The sequence below is a fragment of the Tenrec ecaudatus genome, chromosome 5, assembly GCF_050624435.1.
Source record: "Tenrec ecaudatus isolate mTenEca1 chromosome 5, mTenEca1.hap1, whole genome shotgun sequence".
NCBI classification, from domain to species: domain Eukaryota; kingdom Metazoa; phylum Chordata; class Mammalia; order Afrosoricida; family Tenrecidae; genus Tenrec; species Tenrec ecaudatus.
The window spans coordinates 15,636,612-15,662,324 of record NC_134534.1 but is presented as its reverse complement, the minus strand read 5'-3'; the positions used below and the strand labels follow the sequence as shown (position 1 = coordinate 15,662,324).

The 25,713-nt window shown below is 47.7% G+C and overlaps 1 protein-coding gene across 1 annotated transcript in view; it reads left to right on the top strand.

The window, feature by feature from the left end:
• FER1L6 (fer-1 like family member 6) overlaps positions 1–22,773 on the top strand; it is a 133,401-nt gene extending 110,628 nt beyond the window's left edge. Inside the window, exons 32-40 of the mRNA XM_075550578.1 lie at positions 551–721; positions 1,877–2,037; positions 4,840–4,982; positions 7,839–7,927; positions 8,375–8,473; positions 10,485–10,726; positions 11,918–12,081; positions 21,073–21,173; positions 22,590–22,773. Coding sequence (XP_075406693.1) covers positions 551–721; positions 1,877–2,037; positions 4,840–4,982; positions 7,839–7,927; positions 8,375–8,473; positions 10,485–10,726; positions 11,918–12,081; positions 21,073–21,173; positions 22,590–22,773 — 1,354 coding nt within the window. The remainder of the gene's footprint in view (positions 1–550; positions 722–1,876; positions 2,038–4,839; positions 4,983–7,838; positions 7,928–8,374; positions 8,474–10,484; positions 10,727–11,917; positions 12,082–21,072; positions 21,174–22,589) is intronic.
• The last annotated feature ends 2,940 nt before the right edge of the window (positions 22,774–25,713 follow it).

Here is a 25,713-nt window from a genome sequence, read left to right as displayed (position 1 = left end):
AGGCAGGCCCCGGGCTTGGCCCCTGACTCATGCCACCCAGATAAGACTATTGTGACCAGGGGGTTTCATTGGCTGAGTTTTCCAGAAGTCGATTCCCAGGCCTTTATTCCTAGTCTGTATTATTCTAGGAGCGTCAGAGCAAAACTATCCATCATTGTAGCAATGTAGATGTGTAGTGGCTACACTGGAGGTGCACAGGCCAGGATGGAGGCCACATCTCCCACATGGATGACAAGAACCCACCCTCTTCTTTTAAAACTTGGGGTTGGCTGCCATCTGGTTGGCCCTGCTCATGGCAACCCTGTGTGTTCCAGAGTCAAACTGAGCCAGAGTGATGCTTGCCTATGAGCCTCATGGGGACAAGCTGCCAGGCCTTTCTTCAGCAGTGCTTTGGGTGGATTCCATCCACCAACCTTCTGGTTAGTGGCCAAGTGCAAGCCATTTGCACCTCCCAGGGGCCTGGGGCCACAGGCTACCTAAAGTGGAGGGTGGAAAGTTTCCCTGTGTCGCCAAATCCATTTGACTTCTGGAGCCTCTGTTTGGGTTGCAGGTCATTTGAGATCCAGGCCACATTCCCGAAGGAGTCTCTGCTCTCCGTCCTCATCTATGACCATGACCTGATCGGGACAGATGACCTCATTGGAGAGACCAAGATCGACCTGGAAAACCGCTTCTACAGTAAACACCGGGCCATCTGTGGCTTGCAGAGTCAGTACGAGATGTGAGTTTGCTTGCCCACGAGAACACGTGCTAGGGATCCGCGGTTGACATCATCCCTCCGGGCTCTGGGCACTGCGTGCCAATTGTCCGTGCTCTCCGAAGGCCAGCCAGGCCTGCCTTTGATAGCTTAAATAGGTTCCGTGCCAGCAGCAGAGCCGGGCTGGGGAAACTTTGTTTGTTCTTGATTTTAAGTGAATAGTTTCTGACCAAACAGCTGGTTGGTTGTTCGTTCGCTCATTTCATGGAAGAGGGAATTGGAAAGATTCAGAAAGACACCACCATGCAAATCACTGATTCTCCAAACACACTGCCATGGAGTCAATTCTGGCTCGTAGCCACCCTCTAGGACAGGGTAGAAGTGCGCCCTGTGGGTTTCTGAGACTGTCACTCTTGACAGAGTAGAAAGCCCACAGGGCAGTCAGTGCGTTTGAATGAATGACCTTGTAGTAAGCAGCCCAATGCGTTGCCATGATACCACCAGGGCACCTTAACCACTGATTCCAAAGCCCAAAACCAAACTCACCGTCCTTGAGTTGATACCATCCCATAGCAACCCTGCAGGGCAGGTAGAACTTCCCGTGTGAGTTTCCGAGACTGTAGCTCTGTATGGGAGTAGAAAGCCCCACCTTTCTCCCACCGAAGCAGCGAGTGGTTTTGAACTGCTGGCCTTGCAGTTAGCAACCCACCTTGTAACCACGAGGCCACCAGGGGCTCCTGCAATCACTGTATAGAGAGAGGCAATGGGAAAAACATATTAAAACTCCTGCCTATTACGTCAGTCTATATGATTCCTGGGTGGGGACAGTGGGAGAAAGAGGTAAGAAGCAGAGAAATTGTGAGGCTATGTGAAGCCTTCCCCTTAGAGCATCCTGGAGCTGGATGGCTGTCCTGCTCCTGCCAGAGCCAGAGCCAAATGCTGACTACAAAGGATTGGGAGGTCGAGCCCTGCCTTGCATGGAAGCTGCGCCCGTGCAGATCCGTTTGACTAGACAGGGCTGCTATTCCGAAGACAGGAAGAGGAACTCCAAACAATAGAGCGTATTGGGTCTGGTGGCGGCCACACATCACACCTGGGCGGCCCGGTCGATGGGAACTCAGAGCAGTCCTCTCAGTGAGCGGGCAGCCCTCATACCGTCTGTCCTCCCTCCGCTTTCAGAGAGGGCTACAACGCCTGGAGAGACACGGCCAAACCCACCGAGATCCTCACCAAGCTCTGCAAGGACAACAGGCTGGATGGGCCCTACTTTCTCCCAGGGAAGATACAGATAGGACACCAGGTCTTTTCAGGAAAGACCTCCTTCACGGAAGAAGACACGGGTAACTCCCCACAAAGCACCCTGCTGGTGTCACTTTGGGAGTCTGGAGCCCAGTGGTATGTGCGGCCAGGTGCCAACGGGTCATCTAGTTAGAAAGGCAATGCGTGCTTGCTGTAGGAAATATGGAAAAGGAAAACCAAAATCCGAGTCTGTGCCAGCTCATAGCGACAGGGTAGGACTGCCCCTGTGTGTCTTGGAGATTGTAACTCTTCACAGGCATAGAAAGCCTCATCTTTCTCCCACAGAGTGGCTGGTGCTTTCAAACTGCTGACCTTGAGGATCACAGCCCAACAAATAACCACTATGACACCAGGGCTCCCTTTGGGTAGGAGAGTAACAAAGGCCACTTAGAAATACCCAGGCTGGAATATTTCCTTACAGACTGTGTGTGTGTGTGTGTGTGATATGTCACGTGGCTGCAGAATTCGAGCTGAGTCATTGATGCCGTTTGGTACCCTTCTCTTTCTGTTTCCCATGGTTTTGGCTTTGCTCCTTGCAAAGATCGCTGATCATATTCCACTGCATCGCTCTGCCATGATGGAATGAACCCAACTTACATTGACACATAGATGCTTACATTGGGTCCATTTTGCTGCCAGGAATGAATGCCACCAGGAATTTCCCACCCATGTTTCTTTTAGAGAGTCAGACTTTTGTGTCAGCGGTCGGCAACAGCATTAACATGATGTTTACGTGGTATAAATATAATTGGACAAAGCCCAACGGCCTCCATAAATGTCATCTCAATTTGCTGCACGTCAACTTCAAGAAGCAGGTTTTCCATGTGAGCATCTTAGGGCATGTCAGACACAAGCCATGTAGGATTCCATATAGATTTAAGTTGAAAGGGGAAAAAATATGCCACCTTTGACCTCATTGGGATTGAGAAATTTCATAAAGACGTTTTCTTGTGAATTAGGTGAAGGTTTAGAGAGCGGCTCATGGATTTCACATTCAGCAATTCAAAAACCATCCGTTCTCACTCACGCAGGGCAATCTTTCGAATGGACCAGCTCTTCCACATCCTGCCCTTGCTGGGTCCAGTCCTACCCCCTTTATAGCCCCCTCAACTTTTTTCTTGGTCAGTACTACCTCTTGCTCATCTATCGCTGATTATTCTAATAGGGGAGTGGGTTTAGTCCCAGACCCGAAGGGTGACTAAGGGTCATGGACTTTGGGTCACACCTGTCTCTCTCTGACCATCAAGCCTGGTCTGCTTATGATTAGTACGGGACAATTTTCATGATGCTACCCTCTCAATTTGATGCCTAAAATTCCCTGGCTATGATGCAAAGATCCCTATACATGACAGGGGAAAGTGACCTCATCACTTTCCACCCTCAAGAACCGTTTGAAGACTCCTTCATGTAGGCTCATTGATATTTACAGGGCACACCCATGACACATGGACCAATTTATTTTAAGAAATAAATATTTTCCATAATAGACTCTCTTAAGTCAATTGAACTCCTTGGCAGCATGACATACCTCATGAGCCCACATGCAAGAATCTTCAAATGGTTCTTGAGGTGAAAATGACAACATCAGACTAGCAGTGTCAACACACCTTATCCCCTACCAACATTGAATTGAAATGACTTCATGAGAATCGGTTCTTAACCGACTGAGCACAGCACTTTCCTTGGCCAATGGCTTATTCCTTTGTTGGGTTTCATTCGTCACACTTACTGTTGCTGTGAGATTTCTCCTTGTCCTATCCTTTCTAGTGACAATCACCTTTTTCAACATCACATTGGGCCATTCTAAATCTTGTCAGAAAGAGTTTGTTCTTCCAGCAGCGCCTGTCTTATTTTGTGTCTGCTTTCTACCAGACATTTTTCTCATACATTCTATTTTTTTAATCATGCTTGGTCCTTCTTTCTTAGCATATCCATGTGAGAAATTTTGTGAGATTCAGAGACTGAAAGAATGTGAGAGTGAGAGGCTGGCAGACAGTATGAGGGAGGGACTGTAGGAGAGACGGCGGGGGGGTGGGGAGAGAAGAGTAATGAGCTAGCCTTTTTTCTGGAGTACTCCCTGCAAGGTGAAGTAAAAATAGACTTGAAATCAAAATGGCAAGTCCAAATCCTCTGGCAAATAACAGATTGGCAAACCTTTCCCGAGAGCAGGTGTTGGTCGGAGGGGGTCTCAGGTAATAATGAGATGAGACAAGAGACACCCAAGGGGCAGTATACACACACTGTGCGTCCAGTTCACCACCAAGCACAGGACCACCTCTGATGCCCCAGGGCCCCTGCTCCTCTGGCACTGGCAGCCAGTTTAGATCTCCAGCAAACCTACGTTGTGCAAGACCAAGAAACCAAGCTTGCCCTTTATAACCTGAGAAATCTGATTTCAGGGGTCCACAGGGGACCCAGAGCCCTGCAGATGTAGGAGGTTACTTGTTGGGCTGCTAATCACCAGGTCAACCGTTTGAGACCACCTGCCGCTCCACAGGAGCTAGACGAGACTTTCTATGCCTGTAAAGATGTACAGCCTTGGAAACCCACCGAGGCAGTTTTACTCTGACCCGTAGGGTTGCTATGAGTTGGGGTAGACTCAGTGATGGGAAGAGTGAGTGAATAGTGGACCCATCGCATTGCCCTCTCTTTCCCCTTCCCACAACTCTACGCCCTCTATAAAATGGTCTCCCTTTTTCTCTGTGGCAGCCTCTCTCCTCTCCTGGCTCCTCAGTATATTTAAATGAGCCTTTTAGGGAGTCTTTAAAAACACGTTGACCACCCATGACGGTCTTCTTGCAAGATTCGCCTAACGGCTCTTTGCTTTCCCCTCCTCCGTGCAGATGACACTGTGGAGTCCCATGAGCACTTGGCCCTGAAGGTTCTGCACTCATGGAAGGAGATTCCAGAGGTTGGGTGTAGACTTGTCCCCGAACACATTGAAACTCGGCCACTATACCACAAGAATAAGCCAGGGATGGAGCAGGTAGGTATCAGGCAAGATGGTCTGACATCATGAAGTGTTCAGTCCCACAGAATGCAACGTTTCTCCTGAAAATTAATCTTATGTGCCTCAGAACAATGCTTCTCAAACAAGAGTGATTCTGCCACCCACTCCCCAGGATCATGGGGCACAATCTAGAGACATTTGGGTGGCCACAATTGGTAGAAGGGGCAGCTAGCATCCAATGGGTAAAGGTAAAACACCTTACAATTCAGGACAGCTACCACACCACAAAGAAAAATCCAACTTCAAATGTAAAAAATGCCAAGGTTGAGAAAGGTTGCCTGAGTGATAGTGTTGAACATAGTGGGTTTTTTATTTTTTATTTTTTGCTTTCCTTTTTATAATTTATGTTATCCAACTCTTTTGTAATAATTCTGGCTTTTGAGAAAATTCCACACTCATGATGTGCCCAAGACCTTATCCAAAAGTGACTGTAACCACACAGCTCACGGTTTTCCCAGAGAAGCAATCAATGACGACTTACCGTGAGGACTTGCTAAGAAAAGGCTGTGTAGGAAATATGACCAGAGAGCTCAATTAGGGAGTCAAAAGAGAAAAGAAGGTTAACTTTAGTAAGAATTTTTTATCTACTAGGTAGGTCCTGCATGTAAATTATTTCTTCTAATTAGGATGACCACGTAATGTTTAATCCAGACTGGGCCCATTTGGGGAATATAAGAGCATTTCTAATAATTCTGTTGGGACAAGAGGCAGATACATGTTCTCCAACATAAATATGTATGTAAAGTTCACCCTATTCCCATTCCTGAGTGCAACCTCTGTGTCGTACCATCATGACCATCACGTTTAAAGTAAAGAAACCGAGGTTCAGAAAAGTAGTAGAGTTGGATTTCACCTGGGCAATTTGAGTGTGTTGCTCACACTCTGTCTGCAAACTCAAGTGAGGTCCCAGATCTGCATTTACTCTGTAGCGTGGACAAAGCACACGGATGCGGCAGGAGCACCAAGTTTGCAAACTCGGCAGTATTGGGTGTTATTGGTGGCTGTGCAGTAGGGTCAATTCTGACTCACAGCAGCCCCAGGTGACAGAGTAGAGTCTCCCCAGAGGGGTTTCTGGGCTGTGATCTTTACAGCTAGAGAACACCAGGTCTTTCTTCCCCAGAGGACTCAAACCACCCACTTTTCAGTTAGCAATTGAGAGCTTAAGTGGCTGTGCCACCAGGGATCCTTCGTGTTGGGTGTAGACCGAATGGGAACCTGTGTAGAAGCACCATGAATGGGTAAATCGTTATCAGGTGTAAACACGTACAATGGCTTGCTGGAGTTCACTACCAGATGTTTGAAATCTTGTGTTACTGAGCCCTTTCATTTTAGCCTGCGAGATAGGACTTCTTAATTAAGGGTGAATGTTACCTAGCTTTAGAAAACAAAACACCCTCGGACTATAATCCTCCTTTGAGTTGGCTATTCTTTTCCAAATGCTAAGCCTTGCCTCCATGTCTCTCCCCTTGGAAAGTCTTCTTTTATAACCACAGCCCCCTCCTCTCACCCATATCCTACATATCCTTTATGTAGGATTGAAGCCCGCTCCCTGCACATTCCGACCCCCTCACCATCCAGCCCTTGTGAATCGCTCACGCTCTTGCGGGAGCTGACAAGGGGCCTTGGGCTATCTGCAGCACCACTGATCTCTCCACATGGGGGCTTGAGTTCCTTGAAGCAGGATATTGTCCGATGTATGGCGTTCAAAGCAATAAACTCCACTGGTGAAACGCCCTTTGCTGCCCCTAGTCACTTCAAACAACATTGATCTCCTGGTACTTCATTTTCTATGTGAAAAACTGGAACGTGGCTGTGGTGTGTACTAAAGGAGCTCATGGATGTGAAGCAACATTTGAAACAGTCGCATGGAGAGCTAGGATTAAGTCCAGACACTGCAACATATTGGGTGTATAATCATGGGCATTGTGTCCGTCTGGATAGACTAGAGAAACAAATTCATAGACGCCCCTGTGTGTATATAAAAAAAAACCTTATATAAAAAAGCAATTGAACATTGAGAGAACCTCCCAGCCCGATCCAGATCAAGTCCAAAAGTCCTGTATTAGCCCATATGTCCCATACCAATCTATAAAGTCCTCTTCAGACTCATGCAACATGCAATGACACCGAATGCAGGACCATCACAGGCCAGTGGGTAGAAAGTCTTTGGATCCAGTGGTGTTGTAAGCATCTCTGCACTAGCAGGGCTCTCTACGTGGCTTCTCCAGCTCCAGAGGTCTGGTTGTATCTGGGTAGGTCCATGTGGCTTCTCCAGCTCCCAGGGCATAGCACATGTGTCTTAGCAGCATCTCCAAGGGAGTGAGGAGAGAGAGAGTGTGTGTCTCCCGCCTCCAAGGAGGAAATACAGGAGTTCCCAGAATCTCTGGAGAAGGCCAGGCCCACACAAAGGCCTCATTGGTTATCTCTTGATTGGCAGGCCAGATCTCCACCCCTTCACTCGTAATCCTCTCAAATTGACACCAGATTAGGTGACTACCACTGGCATGACGATTGCCCTTCTGCTAGATAGCATCTACCCAGTGGAAATACGGCAGAAGGTAACAAGATAATGTGTGCCAGGTGCGCGGCATTGTAGCTGTCACATAGTAGGATGCTCATTAAGAGTTTGCTTGCCCTCTGTACGCCCTTAATTCATACTATGACTATTTCCTAATAAGAATTTAAGTTCTGTCTCTGTCAACAGACATGCTGCACATTTATAAAGCTACAAGCTGTACCTACAACCTATTTTTAGTCAAGGAATCTTTTAAAGCCATTGTCCTGTGTTTCCCAATCACCTTCCAAATCTAAAGGAGGTCTTTTCTTCACAAGGGCCGCTTGCAGATGTGGGTGGATATGTTTCCCAAGGATATGACTCAGCCTGGACCTCCTGTTGATATTTCACCAAGGAAACCCAAAGGGTAAGCCCCTTGGACCCGATTTTAAAGGACCAGACATGGCAGCACACAAAAAAGTCATGATATCTGATTGGTTCGATTAATCCTTTGGTATTTGATCATAGCTCTCATTTCTACCTGGTCACTTACAGCAAGAGGTGAGTAGTAGCCACAGTGGAAGTGGGTGATTAAAAATGGTGGCCTTTGTCTGATGGTAAGGAATTCTGAGCTTCAAATTACTCATCTGAAAAGAAATAATGCTTGTTGAAAGAAAGAAGATCAGTTCAGAGTAATCTGTATCCTTCATCTCCAGTTGGGACATTTAGTTCTGACTAAACCAAGACCTTGATTGCTGATATTTCTAAACTTATAAAACCCGAGGGAAGCCATCGTAATACCAGAACCACATCGATAGCAGTTCATTCAGCATTCATACTGTTTTCAACTTAGTACTGTCTCCTCTAACCCCAGATATGAATTGAGGGTGACCATCTGGAACACTGAAGATGTCATTTTAGAGGATGAGAATTTCTTCACAGGACAAAAGTCAAGTGATATTTACGTTAAAGGGTAAGATCATTGACAACTCCACCCTCCCTTTCCTTCCCTCCTCACCTCTTTATCCCTAATCAAATGTATTCTTCATGGAAAATTGTAGAAAGGGTCTGGGGGCACAGTCTCGGACCTCCTCAAATTTCTCAAAGGGGAAGGAGAATCAAACTACATATCAGCCCAAGGCCAATTCTTACGCAGCAGTGGTCAGACATGTGTCCACATTCCAACCTTCTTCGCAGTCTGACACTAGCCATCCCTCCTCTAGCACCCTCTTCATCTCTGCTGGGTGTGATCATTCATTGCAATAGCCAGACAGAACCCGCAGGCGAGACTCACAATTATGGGATTTATTGAACAAGTTAACCGGTTATACTTCAGGAACAGAAATGCTCAGGAAACAGCTCTTCCAGTCAAGACAGCATCCTCTCAGCTGTGCCTGGAGGCATGCCTCTCTCTAGCACTTGGCCTTTCCGTCCTAGGGCTCTTTGACCTTGTCTGCTTGCGTAATGTTACAGAGCTGTTGTAACACTGCTGATACATGCCCAGAGGGCACACTACTCCACTGCAAACCTCAGTCTGAGGACACTCTGCTCTAGTTCTATGGGGCAGCAAAACAAGCTCCCCAATTACTGGCCAGGACGCACCCAACTCTACAAGCAAGCCTCCTCCCTGATGGCGATCAGTGTTGCTTGCTCCGCGGGGCGGGAGCTGCCTCGTGCTGGGGCTCTTGGTTTTGCTGCTGCAGCTGCGCCTCCACCACTCTTGGCTTGCTTCTCTGGAACAAGGGACTTCAATGCCCAGGGATCTTGAGGTCCCAAAGGCATTCTCCATACCTGACTCCTCTCTCTCCATGGTAGCAAGAAATCCCTCCCTGCTTCTGAGATGACTCCCTTTGAACCCAGCAAGATGGTAAACTTTACCAATACCCACATGAATGCAATTGACCTTGTTAACCACCACTCACAACGGAATCCTAGAATTCTATCAGGATCTCTGCCCGCGTTCCCTTATCCAGACCCATCAGGACAAAGTTGGTTGGTCAAAGTTACTAAGACGATGTCTAGCAGAGCCACATCAAGTAATTCACTGAACCACAAAGGCCTCCCACCCCAAACCCCACAAAAGGAGGCTCTCTTACTCAACTTGTTAGATAAAGCCCTTTTTCGTGTCAAATAGTTCTCTTACTTGGTCAGTTTGCAAAGAATGCTGATGTCAGGAAAATATTTTCCATGAGAGAGTCTGCGTGTTTCCGCTAATTCAATGAAATGTTGACTACCTAAGCTTTCTGAGTCACTTTCAAAATTCCCCTATCACTGATACCTGAAAAGACTAGCACAGTATATAGTATTATTAACCAAAGGTTAAGCTTTGGCTATGTGCTATAGCAAAAATGAAAATTTAGACCTTTTCATTGGCTAGTCTACTGATTTAAAAAGATGGCCATCTAGAACTTAGGGAAGTAAACGTTTTATATCCCACTGGGGCTGAGACCCAGAATGCTTTGCTGGCTTCCTTTTAGCCTCTAGCCATTGAGAGCGACGAGGTGGAAGGAAACTCGAAGGAAAGTGAGCTTAGAGGCTTCTTTTGGCGTCCCTCTCAGTGCAGTGGGCAATCTCGGTCTAACACGCAGAACAGGGGAGCTTGCAGGGTCAGAGGAAACGCTGCGCTGACACTTCCACTGTCTACGGAGAACTGCACGGAGTGGAAGCGTTCTCAGAGGCCATTGGATGGAAATGTCCTTTGCATTTCCCGAGTGCTCCCACTTTCCAGGGGCTTCAAGTCCACCCAGGAATAATTGGAGATGCTTTCCCTTCTGGGCTTGGAACGAGAACCTTATTTCTATTCCCGACCCTTTGATTTCCGATTTTCCTTTTATAGATTCAGTGGAAGCTTTCACTCAAGACTGAGAACAGTGTAATTTTGAGACTGTGACCTGTGACAATATGGAAACTACCTAAGTCCGTCTTGGTCACACCGAAGCCCGAATAACATGCTGAGGGTTTGCGTTTCTCTCATCGTCATGCAGGTGGATCAAGGGCTTAGAAGATGACAAGCAGGAGACGGACGTGCATTACAACTCCCTGACCGGAGAGGGCAACTTCAACTGGCGCTTCCTGTTTCCCTTTAAGTATCTCCCAGCTGAGAAACAAATGGTCATCACCAAGAGGGAGAACATCTTTTCCTTAGAGAAGATGGAGTGCAAGACTCCAGCTGTGCTGGTGCTCCAGGTTTGGGATTTTGAGAGGCTGTCCTCAGACGACTTTCTGGGTAAGCCAGGGTGAATGAGTGAGTAGGTGAGGGAGAGAGTGGTTGGGTGGGTGAGTGGATGAATGAGTGGGTTGGGTGAGTGGTGGGTGAGTGAGTGGTTTAGTGAGTGAGTAGGTAGGTGAGTGGGTGAGTGAGTGAGTGGGTGAGTGGGTGAGTGGGAGAGTGGGTGAGTGAGTGAGTGGGTGAGTGGGTGAGTGGGAGAGTGGGTGAGTGGGAGAGTGGGTGAGTGAGTGAGTGGGTGAGTGAGTGGGTGGGTGAGGGAGTGAGTAGGTAGGTAGGTGAGTGAGTGAGTGAGTAAGTGAGGGAGTGAGGGAGGGAGGGAGTAGGTAAGTGAGGGAGTGAGTGAGTGAGGGAGGGAGGAGGTGAGTGAGTGAGTGAGTGGGTAAGTGAGTGAGTGAGTGGGTGAGTGAGTGAGGGAGGGAGGGAAGAGGTGAGTGAGTGAGTGGGTGAGTGAGTGAGTGGGTGAGTGAGTGAATGAAGGAGTGAGTGAGGGAGTGAGTGGGTGAGTGAGTGAGTGGGTGAGTGAGTGGGTGAGTGAGTGGGAGGGTGAGTGAGTGGGTGAGTGAGTGAGTGGGTGGGTGAGTGAGTAGGTAGGTGAGGGAGGGAGGGAGGTAGGGAGTGGGCGAATGAGTGAGAGAGTGAGTGAGTGAGTAGGTAGGTAGGTAGGTGAGTGAATGAGTGAGGGAGTGGGTGAGTGAGGGGGGGTGAGTGGGTGGGTGAGTGGGTGAGTGAGTGAGTGAGTGAGGGGGGTGAGTGAGTAAGTGAGTGAGTGAGTGAGTCAGTAGGTAGGTGAGTGAGTGAGTGAGTGAGTAGGTAGGTAGGTGAGTGAGTGAGTGAGTGTGTGAGTGAGTGGGTGGGTGGGTGAGTGAGTGAGTGGGTGGGTGGGTGGGTGGGTGGGTGGGTGAGTGAGTGAGTGAGTGAGTGAGTGGGTGGGTGGGTGAGTGAGTGAGTGGGTGGGTGGGTGGGTGAGTGAGTGAGTGTGTGAGTGAGTGGGTGGGTGGGTGGGTGGGTGAGTGAGTGGGTGGGTGGGTGAGTGAGTGAGTGAGTGAGTGAGTGAGTGAGTGGGTGGGTGAGTGAGTGAGTGGGTGGGTGGGTGGGTGAGTGAGTAACTGAGTGAGTGAGTGAGTGAAGGGGGAGATGATCAATGGATTCTCAGACTTCTTCCATAGCTCTCTGCTTGTCTCTTCACAGGAACCCTGGAAATGAACCTGAATAGCTTCCCTCGAGCAGCCAAGTCTGCCAAGGCCTGCGAACTCAGTAAGTTTGAAAACACAAGCGAGGAAAACAAGATCTCCATCTTCCAGCAAAAGCGTGTGCGGGGTTGGTGGCCTTTTGCCAAAAGCAAAGAGCTCACGGTGAGTGGCAGGCCGGAGGGGCTGGGAGTGGGCGCCCTCTCAGAGAGCTGTTTTGTGAGTGTCGAGACCCGGAAGTGACCCAGAGCAGGAAAGGCAAAGGTTCTGCTGGGAAGCACACAATTTGAAAATGTTATCAATGCACTAAGCGTTCCATTTTCCTGCATACTTAACTTAATAGCTCTCTGCTAGGCTGTTTTTTGTTTTGTTTTGTTTTCTCTTTTTTCCTCCAGGCTTAACCTTAAGCCCTTGGCATTAATTTTCCCCAGCATCTCTTGGAATTTTGCACAGGTCCTGACTGATGGGTAATTTCAATATGACACCTTCATACCTTTTGCTCTCAACATAAGGCTCTGTTTAAATATTGATCCATCTTTTGAAAGCCGCCTGGAGAGGAAGAGCCATTCACTCTTCTTCCATGGTCCACTTGGTCCAGCCAGCGTGGCCTGTGCTGTAAGAACACCTGCCTTTTCACAAACACTGGGAAGAAAGTCTCTTCAGCTCTTTGCTTTATTGCTCACACCGCCTGCCACCAAACAATCTCAGGGGTTGGCGAAGTTGACAGAGACCCCAGAACTGCCCCTCTGCACTGTTTTCTCTGCCTCTGACCCCAGAGCCCCATTTGACTCTGACACGCTGGGGTTGTCATGCGGAGGAATAGACTCTACAGTCGCCGGTTGGTCTGTTTTGTTGTAAATGTTTCCTGATAAGCCAGAGAGCATAGTCTTGAAGAAGCAGGATCAAGGACAGGTAGCCATTGATGGTGGGAGCATCAGAGACTGCAGACAGTTTGGAGATTGGAGTAGAGGGGGGTGGCAGGTAGCGGGGAGTAGGTGAAGGCCAGGTAGGTGGGAGCCAACTGTTTGCCGAGACTGGGCAGAGACTGATAGAAGCATGTGTGTGCCTGACCTGAAGCCAAAATTGGAGTGATTTGCACAACCTCCCCCTCCTCTCTCTCCACAGGGAGAGCACCAGGCCCTGCACTGCCCAAGCCTGGAGTCCTTTTAACTAATTGCTTTGTAACGGCTCTCCCACAGGGCAGAGAGATGCACAGAACCCTTATAGGGGCATTAACTATCTAGCTTGATTGGCTCCGTGCGGTCCTCTGCCCTGTGGCTTTGAAGAGTCCATGGGAGTCCCCTCTGGTCTGGCAGAGTCGCTGGGGTCACGTGGTCTCCAGCACTCTGTCCTCATCAGACAGGTCCCTCTCCATGAGTGTGCGCGTGTTTCGACTGATTGAGGATCACACCCAGGGCTTCTGGACATCAAAGGCATCATGTTTGGGTGGAAACCTGTCTGAGCGCTCTCGGGAGTGTGGCAATTTTAGGTGATGAGTGTGCAGGAGGACCGGACGTTACGTCTCTTCTGCATTTTGTATTATGTTCACCTCGCCCATCATCATTCTTCAGCGAAGGAGGCAGTTTGAACCCTCCAGCAGTTCCGAGGGACGAAAGACCAGGCACAGATATAATGGAGGGACCCCCGTGGGCAGTTCTACCCCAGCCTACAGCGTCTGTAGGCACTCAGGCCCACAAGGACACCAGCTCTACCTGGAGCACACCTGGGGCTTCCATGAGTCAGTGCCAACTTGACGGCAAGCATGGCCCAGGGCAGGCCAGCCAGGGTTCAAAGCCGACAATAGTGGGGACTAGCAACATGCTCTGCTTCCCTTACCTGTGAACTAGGGACAGTAAATGCACGTCGCCCCTGGAGTCTGTGTACCAAGCAGATGCCCCCACAGCAATGAGGTGAGGGATGGGGCACTGCTGTGGTGCCCGGCCACTCCCTGGAGCCCCTCTGGTTTCTGAGCCTCGGTCTCCGCATCTGTGAGCTGGGTGACTTGCACTTGGGGCCACCACGTGCCATTTTGCAGCCTTCTCTCATCCCACCTCCGGCTGGACTGGTCTCTGACCTCCAAGGCCAGCGGTATGCCTGCATATCACTGCCTCTCCTGCTAAGCCCTTGCAGGCCGGAAGGAGGTGGTCTGCAGAACTGACGCCTGCCAGGCTCGTTTTGTAAAAGTCCTTATCTGTACAACTGAGCATGTCATGTAGACGTTTGGATCACACTGCTTCCAACCTAGAAGGGTCGCCCCTCAAAGTTGTGAAAAAATGACTCCAGGGGAATTGCCTGCAAGTACCCTTGGGAAGGGAAAGGGAATTCGAACTGAACATGGCTTGGGGAAATGCGTTTTATGTGCCGTATCCCAATTAATCATACTCCTGAGAGCAATCCTCAGGGAAAATCTCACCTCGGGGAGCTGTAAATCAGAAGCGTCCTTTCACTGGTTAGCCGTTCACGTCGACAGCTAAGTAAGTCCCGGCGGCGCCAGCAAGCAAACTGAAAAAGGGAGTTTCATGTGCCTCCAGCTTAGTGTGAAAAGCGGTGATTCGTCTCTGCTGCGCTCACACACTTAAAACCTGTGAGTCTGAGTCCACCCTCTGCCTTCAAGTCGATGCTGACTCACAGCGACCCCACAGGGCAAAGTAGAACTGGGTTTCCTCTCCTGTAATCTTCACGAGAGTAGAAAGCCTTGTCTTTCACCTGTGGAGTTGGCTGCTGGTTTCTAACTGCTGACCTTTCGGTTAGCATGCCTGACACATGACCATTAGGCAATCTGGTGTTAGTCTAAGTCGTGGAAGGCAAACTCAGTGGGTTACATGCTAGGCTGCTAACCACAAGGTCAGCAATTCAAACCCTGCAGCTGCTCTGAGGGATGAGCTTAATAGATTAACTCAAAGGATGATCACGGGGGCTTATTATAAAAAAATTAATGTGGAAAACCACATTGTGAGAAGGAAAGGGCTAGAAAATGTGTGCCAAGGAACTTGCCCCAATCCTAGGCTTTCAGTCTGCCTTCCAGGTGTACTGGGTGTCAATTCTGTTCCCGGGGCATGAGGTCGTCCCATGCTTCTGACTCTGAGGCATGGCAGCTCCACTCCCATCCCCAAAGCTGACCCGGGCACCCCGGAACAGCAGTCGCACACACGAAACGCCCCCAATGAAGGTCGGACCTTTGTAGACATAGAGGACTTAGAAACTCCGCCTTGTGCAATGAAGAAAGCCCAGCCTGCCGAGCGCAGTCCAGCAGGTCTGCTGATCTCTGAGCCGCTCCAAGGGTGGTCAGATTCGGCTCTGGGAAGCCATCAGACGTCGCTTCTTGGCCTGATTCCTGCCTGTAGAATTCCAAGAGGCAGGCAGTGTTCTTTCTTTTCGCCCTTTCCGTCCCCTTCGAGCTAAGTGGACAGGTTTTCTGCTGTGGTGGCTGGTTAGAGCCGCCCGCCAGTCTCTGGTGTTATCTCTTCAGGAAAAGATTGTAACATCATGTCCTTGCTGCATGTTCACCTCGTGTGTCCTTAGTTTGTACAACAGGATTTCCTAAATTGTTAAGTTTTGTGTCTGTACTGCACAGTTCATTTTGGAATCCACCTTTTCCGTCTCTCATTTTACTCTAAGCAGCAAGAAGAAACAACTCAGCCCCTTTAGGAACTTGCTTAGAAATCTCCTCAGCCGGAGATCCAAGTTCATCGCTTATAAGTTCTACCTTCCTACAAACTTTTGCACATCACCCAGACAAGTTCTTGGCCACTGCATTAAAAGTACTGCCTTTTCTCCGCTGTTTAGTCACTTGTTCGGCATTTTTTTCTAAAGCCTCATCAGAAGTACATTTAATGTGTACATTTCTAGCAACATAGACCAAGAGGCGGTCTGGTCTCTCTAACCTCGTAGGGGACACTGGGCAGTTTAAAATCAGGGAAGGGATATGCCGGTGTGTGACTCTTTCCACAATACTTATTCAGTTTGAACACTGAGCAAGTGATCTGAAACGCTGGACTGCATGAAGGAGCCGGCATCAGGATCGGAGGACAATTCATGGACAACCTCAGGAGGCAGAGGACACAACCTTGTTTGCTGAAAGCAGAGAAACTTGAAGTACATACTGATGAAGGTCAAGGACTATAATCCTCATTATGAATTCCACCTCAACATTAAAAAACCCAAAACTCCCACACTGGACCCATCAACAACATGATTATAAATGGAGAAAAGATTGGAGTCGTCCAGGATTTTATTGTACTTGGATCTATAGCTAATGTTCTTGGAAGCAGCAATCAAGAAATCAAATAACATCTTTGATTGTGAAAAAAAAAACAACCCTGTGAAAAGCCTCTTCAAAGTGTTAAAAAGCAAAGATGTCACTTTGAGGACTTGGGTGTACTTGACCTAAGCATGGGATTTTTAACCATCTCATATGCATGCAAAAGCTAAATAATGAGTCAGAAATGCTGAAGAAGAATTGATGCCTTTGAATTATAGTGTTAGTGAAGACTATTTAATATGTCAGGAATGAATAAATACTTCTGTCTTGGAAGAAATAGGGCCAAAATGCTCCCTTGGATAGAGGCTGGTGAGCCGTCATCTCATGTACTTTGGACATGACATCAGGAGGGACTAGTCCGTGAAGGACATCGTGCTTGGTAAAGAGTCCATGGAAAAGGCGAAGCTGTTCAATGAGACGGACGGACACAGCGGCCAACAATGGGCCAGACACAGGAAAGATTGTGGGGTTGGTGCCGCACACGGGGAGCTACGAGTTAGATGGACTCTACAGCACCTCATGGCATCAGCAAGTCTGAGGCATCCCATGTTGACATGTAGACAAGTCCGAGCATCCCCAGAATAAGCTCTGTGTATTGTGCACAATTCTGAATTTTGAGTTAGTTTCTCCATCTAGCTACTCACAATCCCTAGGTGTAGAGGATGACTAACCAGGTAGCTTGTGTGTACAAAGTGCCTTTTTCTCAAAGGTTTGATCAGCATGCGTCCCACCATGAATGAGTGAGAGGGCCTCATCTCCCACCAGGGGCTCATTCCTAGGGCAGAATCCATGTCCTATGCTGTCCTGCCATTTCTTCCCATCTCTCTCAGGGACCCTGGATCCATGGGACTCCTCCCCATCCCCTACCCCCCAGCAAATGTGTTCAGTATGGGCAGGAGGCATTTTCTATTAAACTCTGTGTGTGCTCCTGACATGGCATTAAAGGATTGCCCAGTGCCACCTAGCTGGCTCCAATGCATAGCAAACTTAGATAGGGTGTTCAAGGCTGTAAATCTTTACGGGGGCATGCAGCCTCATCTATCTTCTGCAAAGCAGCTGGTGGATTTGAACCACCAGCCTTGCAGTTAGCAGCCCAATATTTGCCCCACACCCCATAACTATAATATTTTACAATTGGAATAAGCCGTGATTATTGCTGTAGAAGGTATGTCTATTCATTTCACTCAGCAGCCTCCCCAGGCATCCGCTAGTCAAGCCTGAAGCCATAAGTGGTATATGCAGTGCAACCAATTCAGAGCGGGTGTGTTTAGCACAAACGCAAATGTATGTGACAACGAAACAGTAGCCGATTCGGCATCATTACTGACCTAATTCAGCGACACTGGCGGCATTCATCACATTGTGCAGCCGCTAGCCTTTCTGTTCCCTTCTTATTAACAGCTATTTAGTCCCCCCTCATGAAATGACTCCTCCTTTCCCTTCCCTCCCACCTACCAAAAACCCTTTGGTCTCTATCTAACTGCTTATTACATCTAAGTGGGATCATATAGTATTTGCCCTTTCCTGATGAGCTGCTTTCCCTCCACATAATCCACGACCTTTCCTTACCATTTTGTTCCACCCACAGATGGCATTGAATGAATAGATTGTCTCTGAAACTGTCAACTCCACCCCCCCCCACCTGCCCCAGCTAGGATTTAAAACTACATTTGCAGCATAGTATTAGTTTAAAATCTCTGCTTGGTGCTAGGATGAATTCTGATGATTGAAAGAGGATGTGAGGAGCCCCGTGGGGAGAAGGATTGGGTAAGGAGCCAGCTGTGTCAGGCCCTCAGTAAGGACCTGCCTCCTGCCACTTCGGGGACCATCAGTCCCAGCCCTTCATGGGACTCACGGATGAGGCCTGTCCTGGGGCAGAATACAGCCATATGCTTTCCTCCCCTTTCTTCCCTTGATGGTTCTCTGGTGGGACTCTGGATCTGTGGGTGTTTCTGGAAAGGGTGGGAGATGTGTGCCATTAAACTCCATGTTTCCATTCGTGCCACAGGGCTGAGCGAGAATCATGCAACGTTTTCTCAGGTGGCCCTATACTTGCCAGACAGCAGGCAGCAGGCTGTAAAGGAGCGGGCTGTCAGACGTTCCTCAAAGCAACCTCAGGTGGCTCATGCTTTAAACACTCCCGGGAGAGCCAGACGTAAAGAGGGCAGATAACTAACCCAGGGTCGCATGCCTAGTAATTAAATAAATCTTAGGACCTGGTTTTAAGTGCAGACTAGTCTACCCAAATCCCATTTACTCAACGCCTGTGCTGGGCTGCCTGGTGGCATAGTGCTTATGCACTGGGCTGTGATCCGCAGGTTAACAGTTCAAAGCCACTAGCACCTTTACCGGAGAATGACCGGTCTTCCTACTCCTGTAAAGATTTACAGGCTCAGAAACTCAGAGGGGCTGTCCTCCCCTGTCCTAGAGTGTCACTAAGGGCCAGACTGGAGTTGATGGCAGTGAGTTTGCTTTTTTATTTGGTCCTGGGCTGGGCTTGCTATCATATAGTATTCTTTAAGCTGCCCAAGGCCAGTCCCTGGGTGGAGATCGGAGGTTATGCTGATTGACACCAGAGCCATCAAAAGCACAGATTCAGTGTCATTGAGTAGATGCCGACTCATAGCAATGCTGCAGGGAAGCGTGGAACCGCCCTCGTGGGTTTCTGGGGCTCAGTCTTTACAGGAGCGCAAAACCTCATCTTTCTCCCGCCAAGCAGCTGGTGTGTTCAAGCTCCTGACCTTAGGGTTAACAGGCAGTTCGTACCCACGATGCTACGAGGGCTCCCTGCCACAGCCACCGCAACATAAGAAAATCTCTCTTCAGCATTTCAGAAAAGGCGCATTTATTCACTGGGAAATCTTTCAGAAAAGGGGTCACGTAAGGACATATGGTAGTAAAGGAATAAATAACATTTGGTGTCAGAGGGCTTAGGCACTGGTCCTGGTTTATAACACAAATTATCACCAAACCTTGGATTCCTCGCTGTAAAATAAGAGTGGAAAGACTCCCTCCTTCCAGCGTTGTCGGAAGGTTTGGATGCAACAATGTACATAGGTAGTCCCCCCGGATACGACAGGTTTGGATGCAACAATGTATATAGGTAGTCCCGGGGATATGACAGGTTTGGATGCAACAATGTATATAGGTAGTCCCTGGGATACGGCAGGTTTGGATGCAACAATGTATATAGGTAGTCCCCGAGATGCAACAGGATTCCATTCCTTGGGCTCCATGTAAGTTGGTTCTGACGTAAGGCAAATATCTCTTTTGTTTGTTTGCTTTCGTAGCCTGCTACAGGGCCCTGTTTTGAGTAGAAAATCATCGTGTTGAACATCCGTGAGGAAAAGTCTGCGAATGAGAATACCAGCAAATCCCCCACTGCAACGTTGCATGTAGCACACGTTACTAACAATAAGATGCGCAGCTACACACACACATTAAACCAGGCACTTACTTATAAGTGCAGGTGGTTGTAACACAAATGCATCACACGTCAGGATTCCCTGTATGTGGGGGGCTGTAAAATGATTTTTTCCTAGCCATTTCTTTATTCCTCACTCCTTCCCTTTCTCCATTTTCACTGTCATTCTTTGGTCCATCAATCAATATCTTGCCATCGATTTGTTGCCAATTGTCTGTTAAGATGAGCTTTCCTTCATCAACTAGCAAAAACTGACAACCTCCTCCCCAAAAGACACACTAGGAACTTAATTCTCTCCCTTAACCATCAATTTTAGGACTAAAAATGGTGGCAAATGACATCTTCCCCCCAAATACACACACACACACACACACGGTTTTGTGGTTGTTGTTTGCATCATTGCAAACTCCTGGGCTTTTTCCCAAATATATTTCAGTTCCTCTAAGGACCAAATGTATAATCATTTCAGTACAAACTGCTTTCAAAATACCACTTCCTGCTAAATGACACTAGGGAGGGGGTCTTTGAAGAAGTGGCTACCCCCAGTTCTAGAGCAGGAAACACCAAGTAAACCCAAGACATTGTGACAAGTAAGACAATTTGAGCATCCAAAGAATAATGAGTGTGCTTTATGCATACACCCTTTCCTGAATATGTAATTACTCCCTTGATTCGGCTCTGGGAAGTAGAACTCCCAGCTTGCTGCAGAAGCGCGGATCTGTTGCACCACGCATGTGAGGCCCAGGGGCTGCTTTCCGTAAGGACTGTTAAGGCCGCGGTGCCTCCAACAGCGCCTGGCACACGGAGAGCCCTCAGAAAGCAACGCGGGAATGCACAAGATCGACTCGCGTCTTTGCGGAGGGTCCAACCCATCCTTCATCAGCCCAGGGCTTCCACCCTCGCCAATAACACGGAAAACAAGTTTCCCATCAGAAGAGCTGTTTCTGATTGAGGAGGGGGGGGGGGGGATACCAGGCTAAACGACTCGTTTTAAAACAATTTGTGTGGCGAATGAGAAAGGAACGAAGGGATGTCAGAAAAGCCATTCTGTAAAGGAAGGGCCAGACCCCCCCAGTTCCTCTTGAGAATTACTGCCAGAGAAGGGAGCAACAGACTCCCCTTCCTAGGGATTGTAACGTTTCTCCCATTCGTATTATTTCTGCAGGTAGCACATGACTGCAGGCAGAGGAGTCCCTGAGGTTGAGTACGCTACACGTATGGCTGGGTGCACGCACACACTCCCTCCCCCACCCACCCCACCGCTACCCCCTTTTCATAAACCTCAACAGGGGTATCAGTTCAGGAGTCTGATTGTTCATCCTAAAATCGGTTGCTCCCAGGACTGAAAAGGCAGCCAGCAGCCAGTTAGTCACAGTGCTCCCTGATACTCCCCCAAATTCTCCTCTCTGGTCGACCTTGCCCCACGAGATCTCTGTGACTAGACACTAAAGCTAGATTCTTCTCTCTGCAGGGCAAGGTCGAAGCTGAATTCCACCTCGTGACAGCAGAAGAGGCTGAGAAAAACCCTGTGGGGAAAGCCAGGAAAGAGCCAGAGCCCCTCGCCAAGCCCAAGTGAGTGGGATGACAGACGAAATCGGACAGGCCGATGGTCCACGATCAGAGGGGGTGGGCGTTCGTCTCGAAGGTCTCTCTGGGGAAAGCTCCGAAGGGAGCCACCTAATCTACATTACTTTTCGTTTCTCTGATTCCAAGAGATTCTAAAAGCATTGCAGAAGGATTTGGCAAATGTCTGAAGAGCTTGTCTATAATCCTACTCCATAAGCTTTCTTAGAATAATTTTACATAGATTCCTTTCTGGTCATTTCTGATGTATAAATTTCACTAGAATATTTCTTTATTCTCCAATTATGCTTATAAAAATACCCTAATGTTATTCAAAGGAGCCCTGGTGGCACAGTGGTTACACATTGGGCTGCTATTCTCAAGGTTGGCAGTTCAAAACCACCAGCTGCTCTGAGAGAGAAAGACAGGGCTTTCTACTCCCATAGGCAGTTACAGTCTCAGAAACTCACAGGGGCAGTTTTACTCTGTCTCAATGACAGTGAGTTTGTTTGTTTGTTTTTTGTAATGTTATTTAAATTTTAACTACAGTTTTGTTTGATTGCCATGGTTACTGTAATGAAAATTCTTGATGACTTGATGTCCCATAATTACCTTGCTTACCACCCTCTTGCCATGACTGAACATTTAATCTGCATCATATTTTTCATTGTGAGCATATTTTCCCTTTATAAAATAATTCATTTAAGATAAATTTCCAATAGAATTATTCAAGGAAAGGGTTACCCTCTTTAAGTCAATCTGTGTTATATAGCAATGAAAACGTGGATAGGTAGGTAAATAATTATGAAATATGTATACAAAATGAATCTTTCAGTTTTATCTGTCCAATTGCCTTCCAGAACCCAAATGTCAAGATGAGAGTCTTGCCTCTGTACCTAAGTTGTGTCTGTCCTTGGGAACACAATGGGTGCTTAATTATTCATTAATTCATAATTATTTGTGAAGCCCTTGCCATATGTACCCAGCACTTGAAAAGACATTTTGAAGAACACCAAAAACATATAGGACATAAGTTCTGCTTTCCAGGAACTTCTGATCTGCTTAGGGAAAGAAATAAGAGAAAAGGTCATAGTTGGGAATGTCTAAAAGACAAATAAGTGATAGGTGAGATGGGAATTCAAAAGGAGAGGAATCTGTCCGTATAAACTGGGTGGTCAAGAAGCGTCAGGGAAAGGGGGTGGGCCTTGAGTTGCTTGGGCTGGGTCCACGGTAGGTGGCCAGACCTCCGGCGGGGTTCTAACTAGGTTCTGCCCCTCCTCCAGGCCAGCCTTGAAAATGATAAAGGAGTCACCGTTGTCCAAAATTGGAGATGGTTCTGCTTCAGGCAGCCTGGGCTTCTCCCATCCCCAAGGGAGGCTCCTGAATGCTGACTTCTCTAACTGGTTTTCTCCATGTCCTCCGCAGCCGCCCAGATACCTCCTTCTCCTGGTTTGTGAGCCCCTTCAAGTGCCTGTATCATCTCATCTGGAAGAATTACAAAAAGTACATCATCATTGGCTTCATTTTGATCATCCTCATCATCTTCCTGGTCCTCTTCATCTATACCTTGCCGGGAGCCATCAGCCGAAGGATTGTTGGAGGGTCCTAAAGGACTGTAGAGGGCTTCGACCCTCCTTTTTGCCAAGTCTCGCTTTTTCCTTCCCTGCAAACACCTGAAAGCATGTACTGTGGGCAGGCAATACACTGGAGATAGATCAAAGGACCAAGAGCCCATCCCTACATCCAATGATGGGTGAGCTCTTCTTGGAGGACATGAAGAGGCATCCCCTCGCCACCCCAACCCCCAAACTTGAAAGCTTTCATTTACATGTTTCCTATAATTAGCAGAGAATAATTACCCCCATCCCCCCTGAGAATCAATGGTGACCTCAAGTTGACTTAGGTGAACATTTTCCTTTATTGTCATTGGTTTAACCCTGAGAAGTTTAAGTCTCAGATTTTCTTAGGGGTACTTTCTGTAGAACAAAGTTTTATAGCAAGTAGACTGAAAACATTTTAGCAAATGACAAGCTGTTAACCTGCCCCACACCTGAGCCTTGTTTCATCTTTACCGTTTACAGAATCCACCTGTTGCGGCTGTGAACGTGCTTGGAGCAGGCATCCTAGACTAAACTCCCTGCCACTGAGTCAATTCTGACTCTTTAGAGCGACCCTTTAGGACAGAGTAGAACTGTCCCTGTGGGTTCCTAAGACTTTACCTCTTTATGGAGTAGAAAGCCTCATCTTTCTCCTGAGGTGATTTTGAACTTTCAGCCTGAGGTTGGGAGCCCAATGCACAACCCACTTACCACCAGGGCTCCTAAACCTTATATGAATCACCTACAATACCTCAGTGATGAAATTCCCATCCAGAGTTCACATACTCATCTTTAAAAACAAAACTAAACTAAATTCACTCCACCCTCCTGGCATCGCCCCTCTCATCACTGGTTCTGGAGGAGTCATCTGTCCTGGATTCCCTGTGTTTCCAGTTGCTATCTGTACCTATGTACATCCTCTGGTCTAGCCAGATTTGCAAGGCAGTATTGGGATCATGATAGTGGAGGGGGGGGGGGCGGGAAAGAAGTATTTAAGAACTAGAAGGAAGTTATATGTTTCATCGTTGCTACCCTGTACCCTGCATGGTTCATCTCCTCCCCACAGCCACTCAGCAAGGGGTGTCCAGTTGGCTACCTTTGGGCTTTGAGTCTCCACTCTGCATCCACCCACCTTTTCAATGATATGATTTTATGCTCCTTGATGCTTAATACCTGATCCCTTCGACAGCTCGTGGTCACACAGGCTGGTGTGTTTCATCCATGTGGGCCTTGTTGCGTCTGAGCTACATGGCCACTTGTCTATCTTTGAGCCCCTAAGACCCCAGACGCTATATCTTTTGATAGCCGGGCACCATCTGCTTTCTTCACATCTGCTCATGCACACGTCTGGCCTCATTGATTGTATCAGGGAGATGGGCACCCACTGATACAGTTTTTAGCTCTTTGCTGTCTGATAACAGGTCCCTTCTGCACCCCGTGATCAGACAGGCTCGCTTGCCTCTTCCATGTGAGCGTTGACGCTTCTCAGCTAGATGGCCACTTGTTTATCTTCAAGCTTCTAAGACCCTAGATGCTATGTCTTTTAATTGCCAGGCACCATTAGCTTTCTTCACCACATTTGCTTATGCACACGTTTGTCTTCAGTGGTTGTGTCAGGAAGGTGAGCACCCACGGATATGGTTTTTAGCTCTTTGATGTCTGACAACTGGTCTCTTCTACACCTTGTGGTCAGTCAAGCTGGTGTGCTTCTTCCATGTGGGCTTTGATGCTTCTCAGCTAGATAGCCTTTTGTTTATTTTCGAGCCTTTAGAGGGGGGGATTGATTACAGGAATCTACACATAGCTGCATCCCTGGGGGAAGGACAGCAGAGAAGAGAGCAGTGGGAGACGTCAGACAGTGTAATATATGACAAAATAATAATAATAATATATGAATGATGATGGGTTCACGAAGTGGGGGGAGTGGGGAGGGAGGGGAAAAATGAGCAGCAGATATTAAGGGCTCAAGTGGAAGGCAAATGTTTTCAGAATGATGATGGCAACAAATGTACATATGTTTTTGACACAATGGATGTATGTATGGATTGTGATAAGAATTGTATGAGCCCCAAATAAAATGATTTTTAAAAAGAACACACACTCCCAAGTTATTAAATATGAGGGGAATTCAAATATAATTTATGCATTAGACTACCAAAAATAAAAAGGTCACCTACCTATCATAAAAAAACTAAATTCAACATTTGTAGCACCTGTTTAATAGAAGCAATAAATTCTGGAGAATTGATTTAAGTAAGCTCTATGGTGACTTTGAAGTGAAAATTTTGCAATATATTATTAATATGAGTGTGTGTCCAAGCTCTCATAAACTAGACCCCACCAAGTACAATATCCCCATAGACCGTGATATGCAGGGACTGATTACCCAGCGAGCAAGGTAAGCATGTGTTCAGGATAGCAACACAAGTTATTCAAAGCCAAGGCTCATGGAGGCCAAACAAACAGGAATCAAGGAAAAGCGAGTGTGGCCGTGGAAGGGAACTGGCAGGGCACAGAGTGAAAGTGATACCAGCTTCAATGTGTGAGAATGTGCTGGCCAGAAATCAAGTTCATGCTAGGTCATGAGGGCACCCGCACCCAAGGTTATTTCAGCTATGAGGCTCCTACCTCTTCAACATCTTTCTTGACCAATGCCTCTTATGGTCCCACCCGTGTCATAGAGATCCCCTATCTCAGTGAGTCTCCTGAAAATACACTGTTTCTTGCTAATAAACAAGAGGTGGAGGTGGGGGTGGGCAGTTGAGTCTAACTACTGCTATATTCTCCCATATGCAACTGAATCTGATATCCATGGTTACCGGGCAAGGATCAGTCTATGACAAGACAACAAATTTCTAATCCATTTTAAGAAGATTATCTTATAGACCTGGAGCCTTGGTGGCGTAGTGGTTACAAGTTGGGCTGCTAACTGAAAGGTCAGCAGTTTGAAA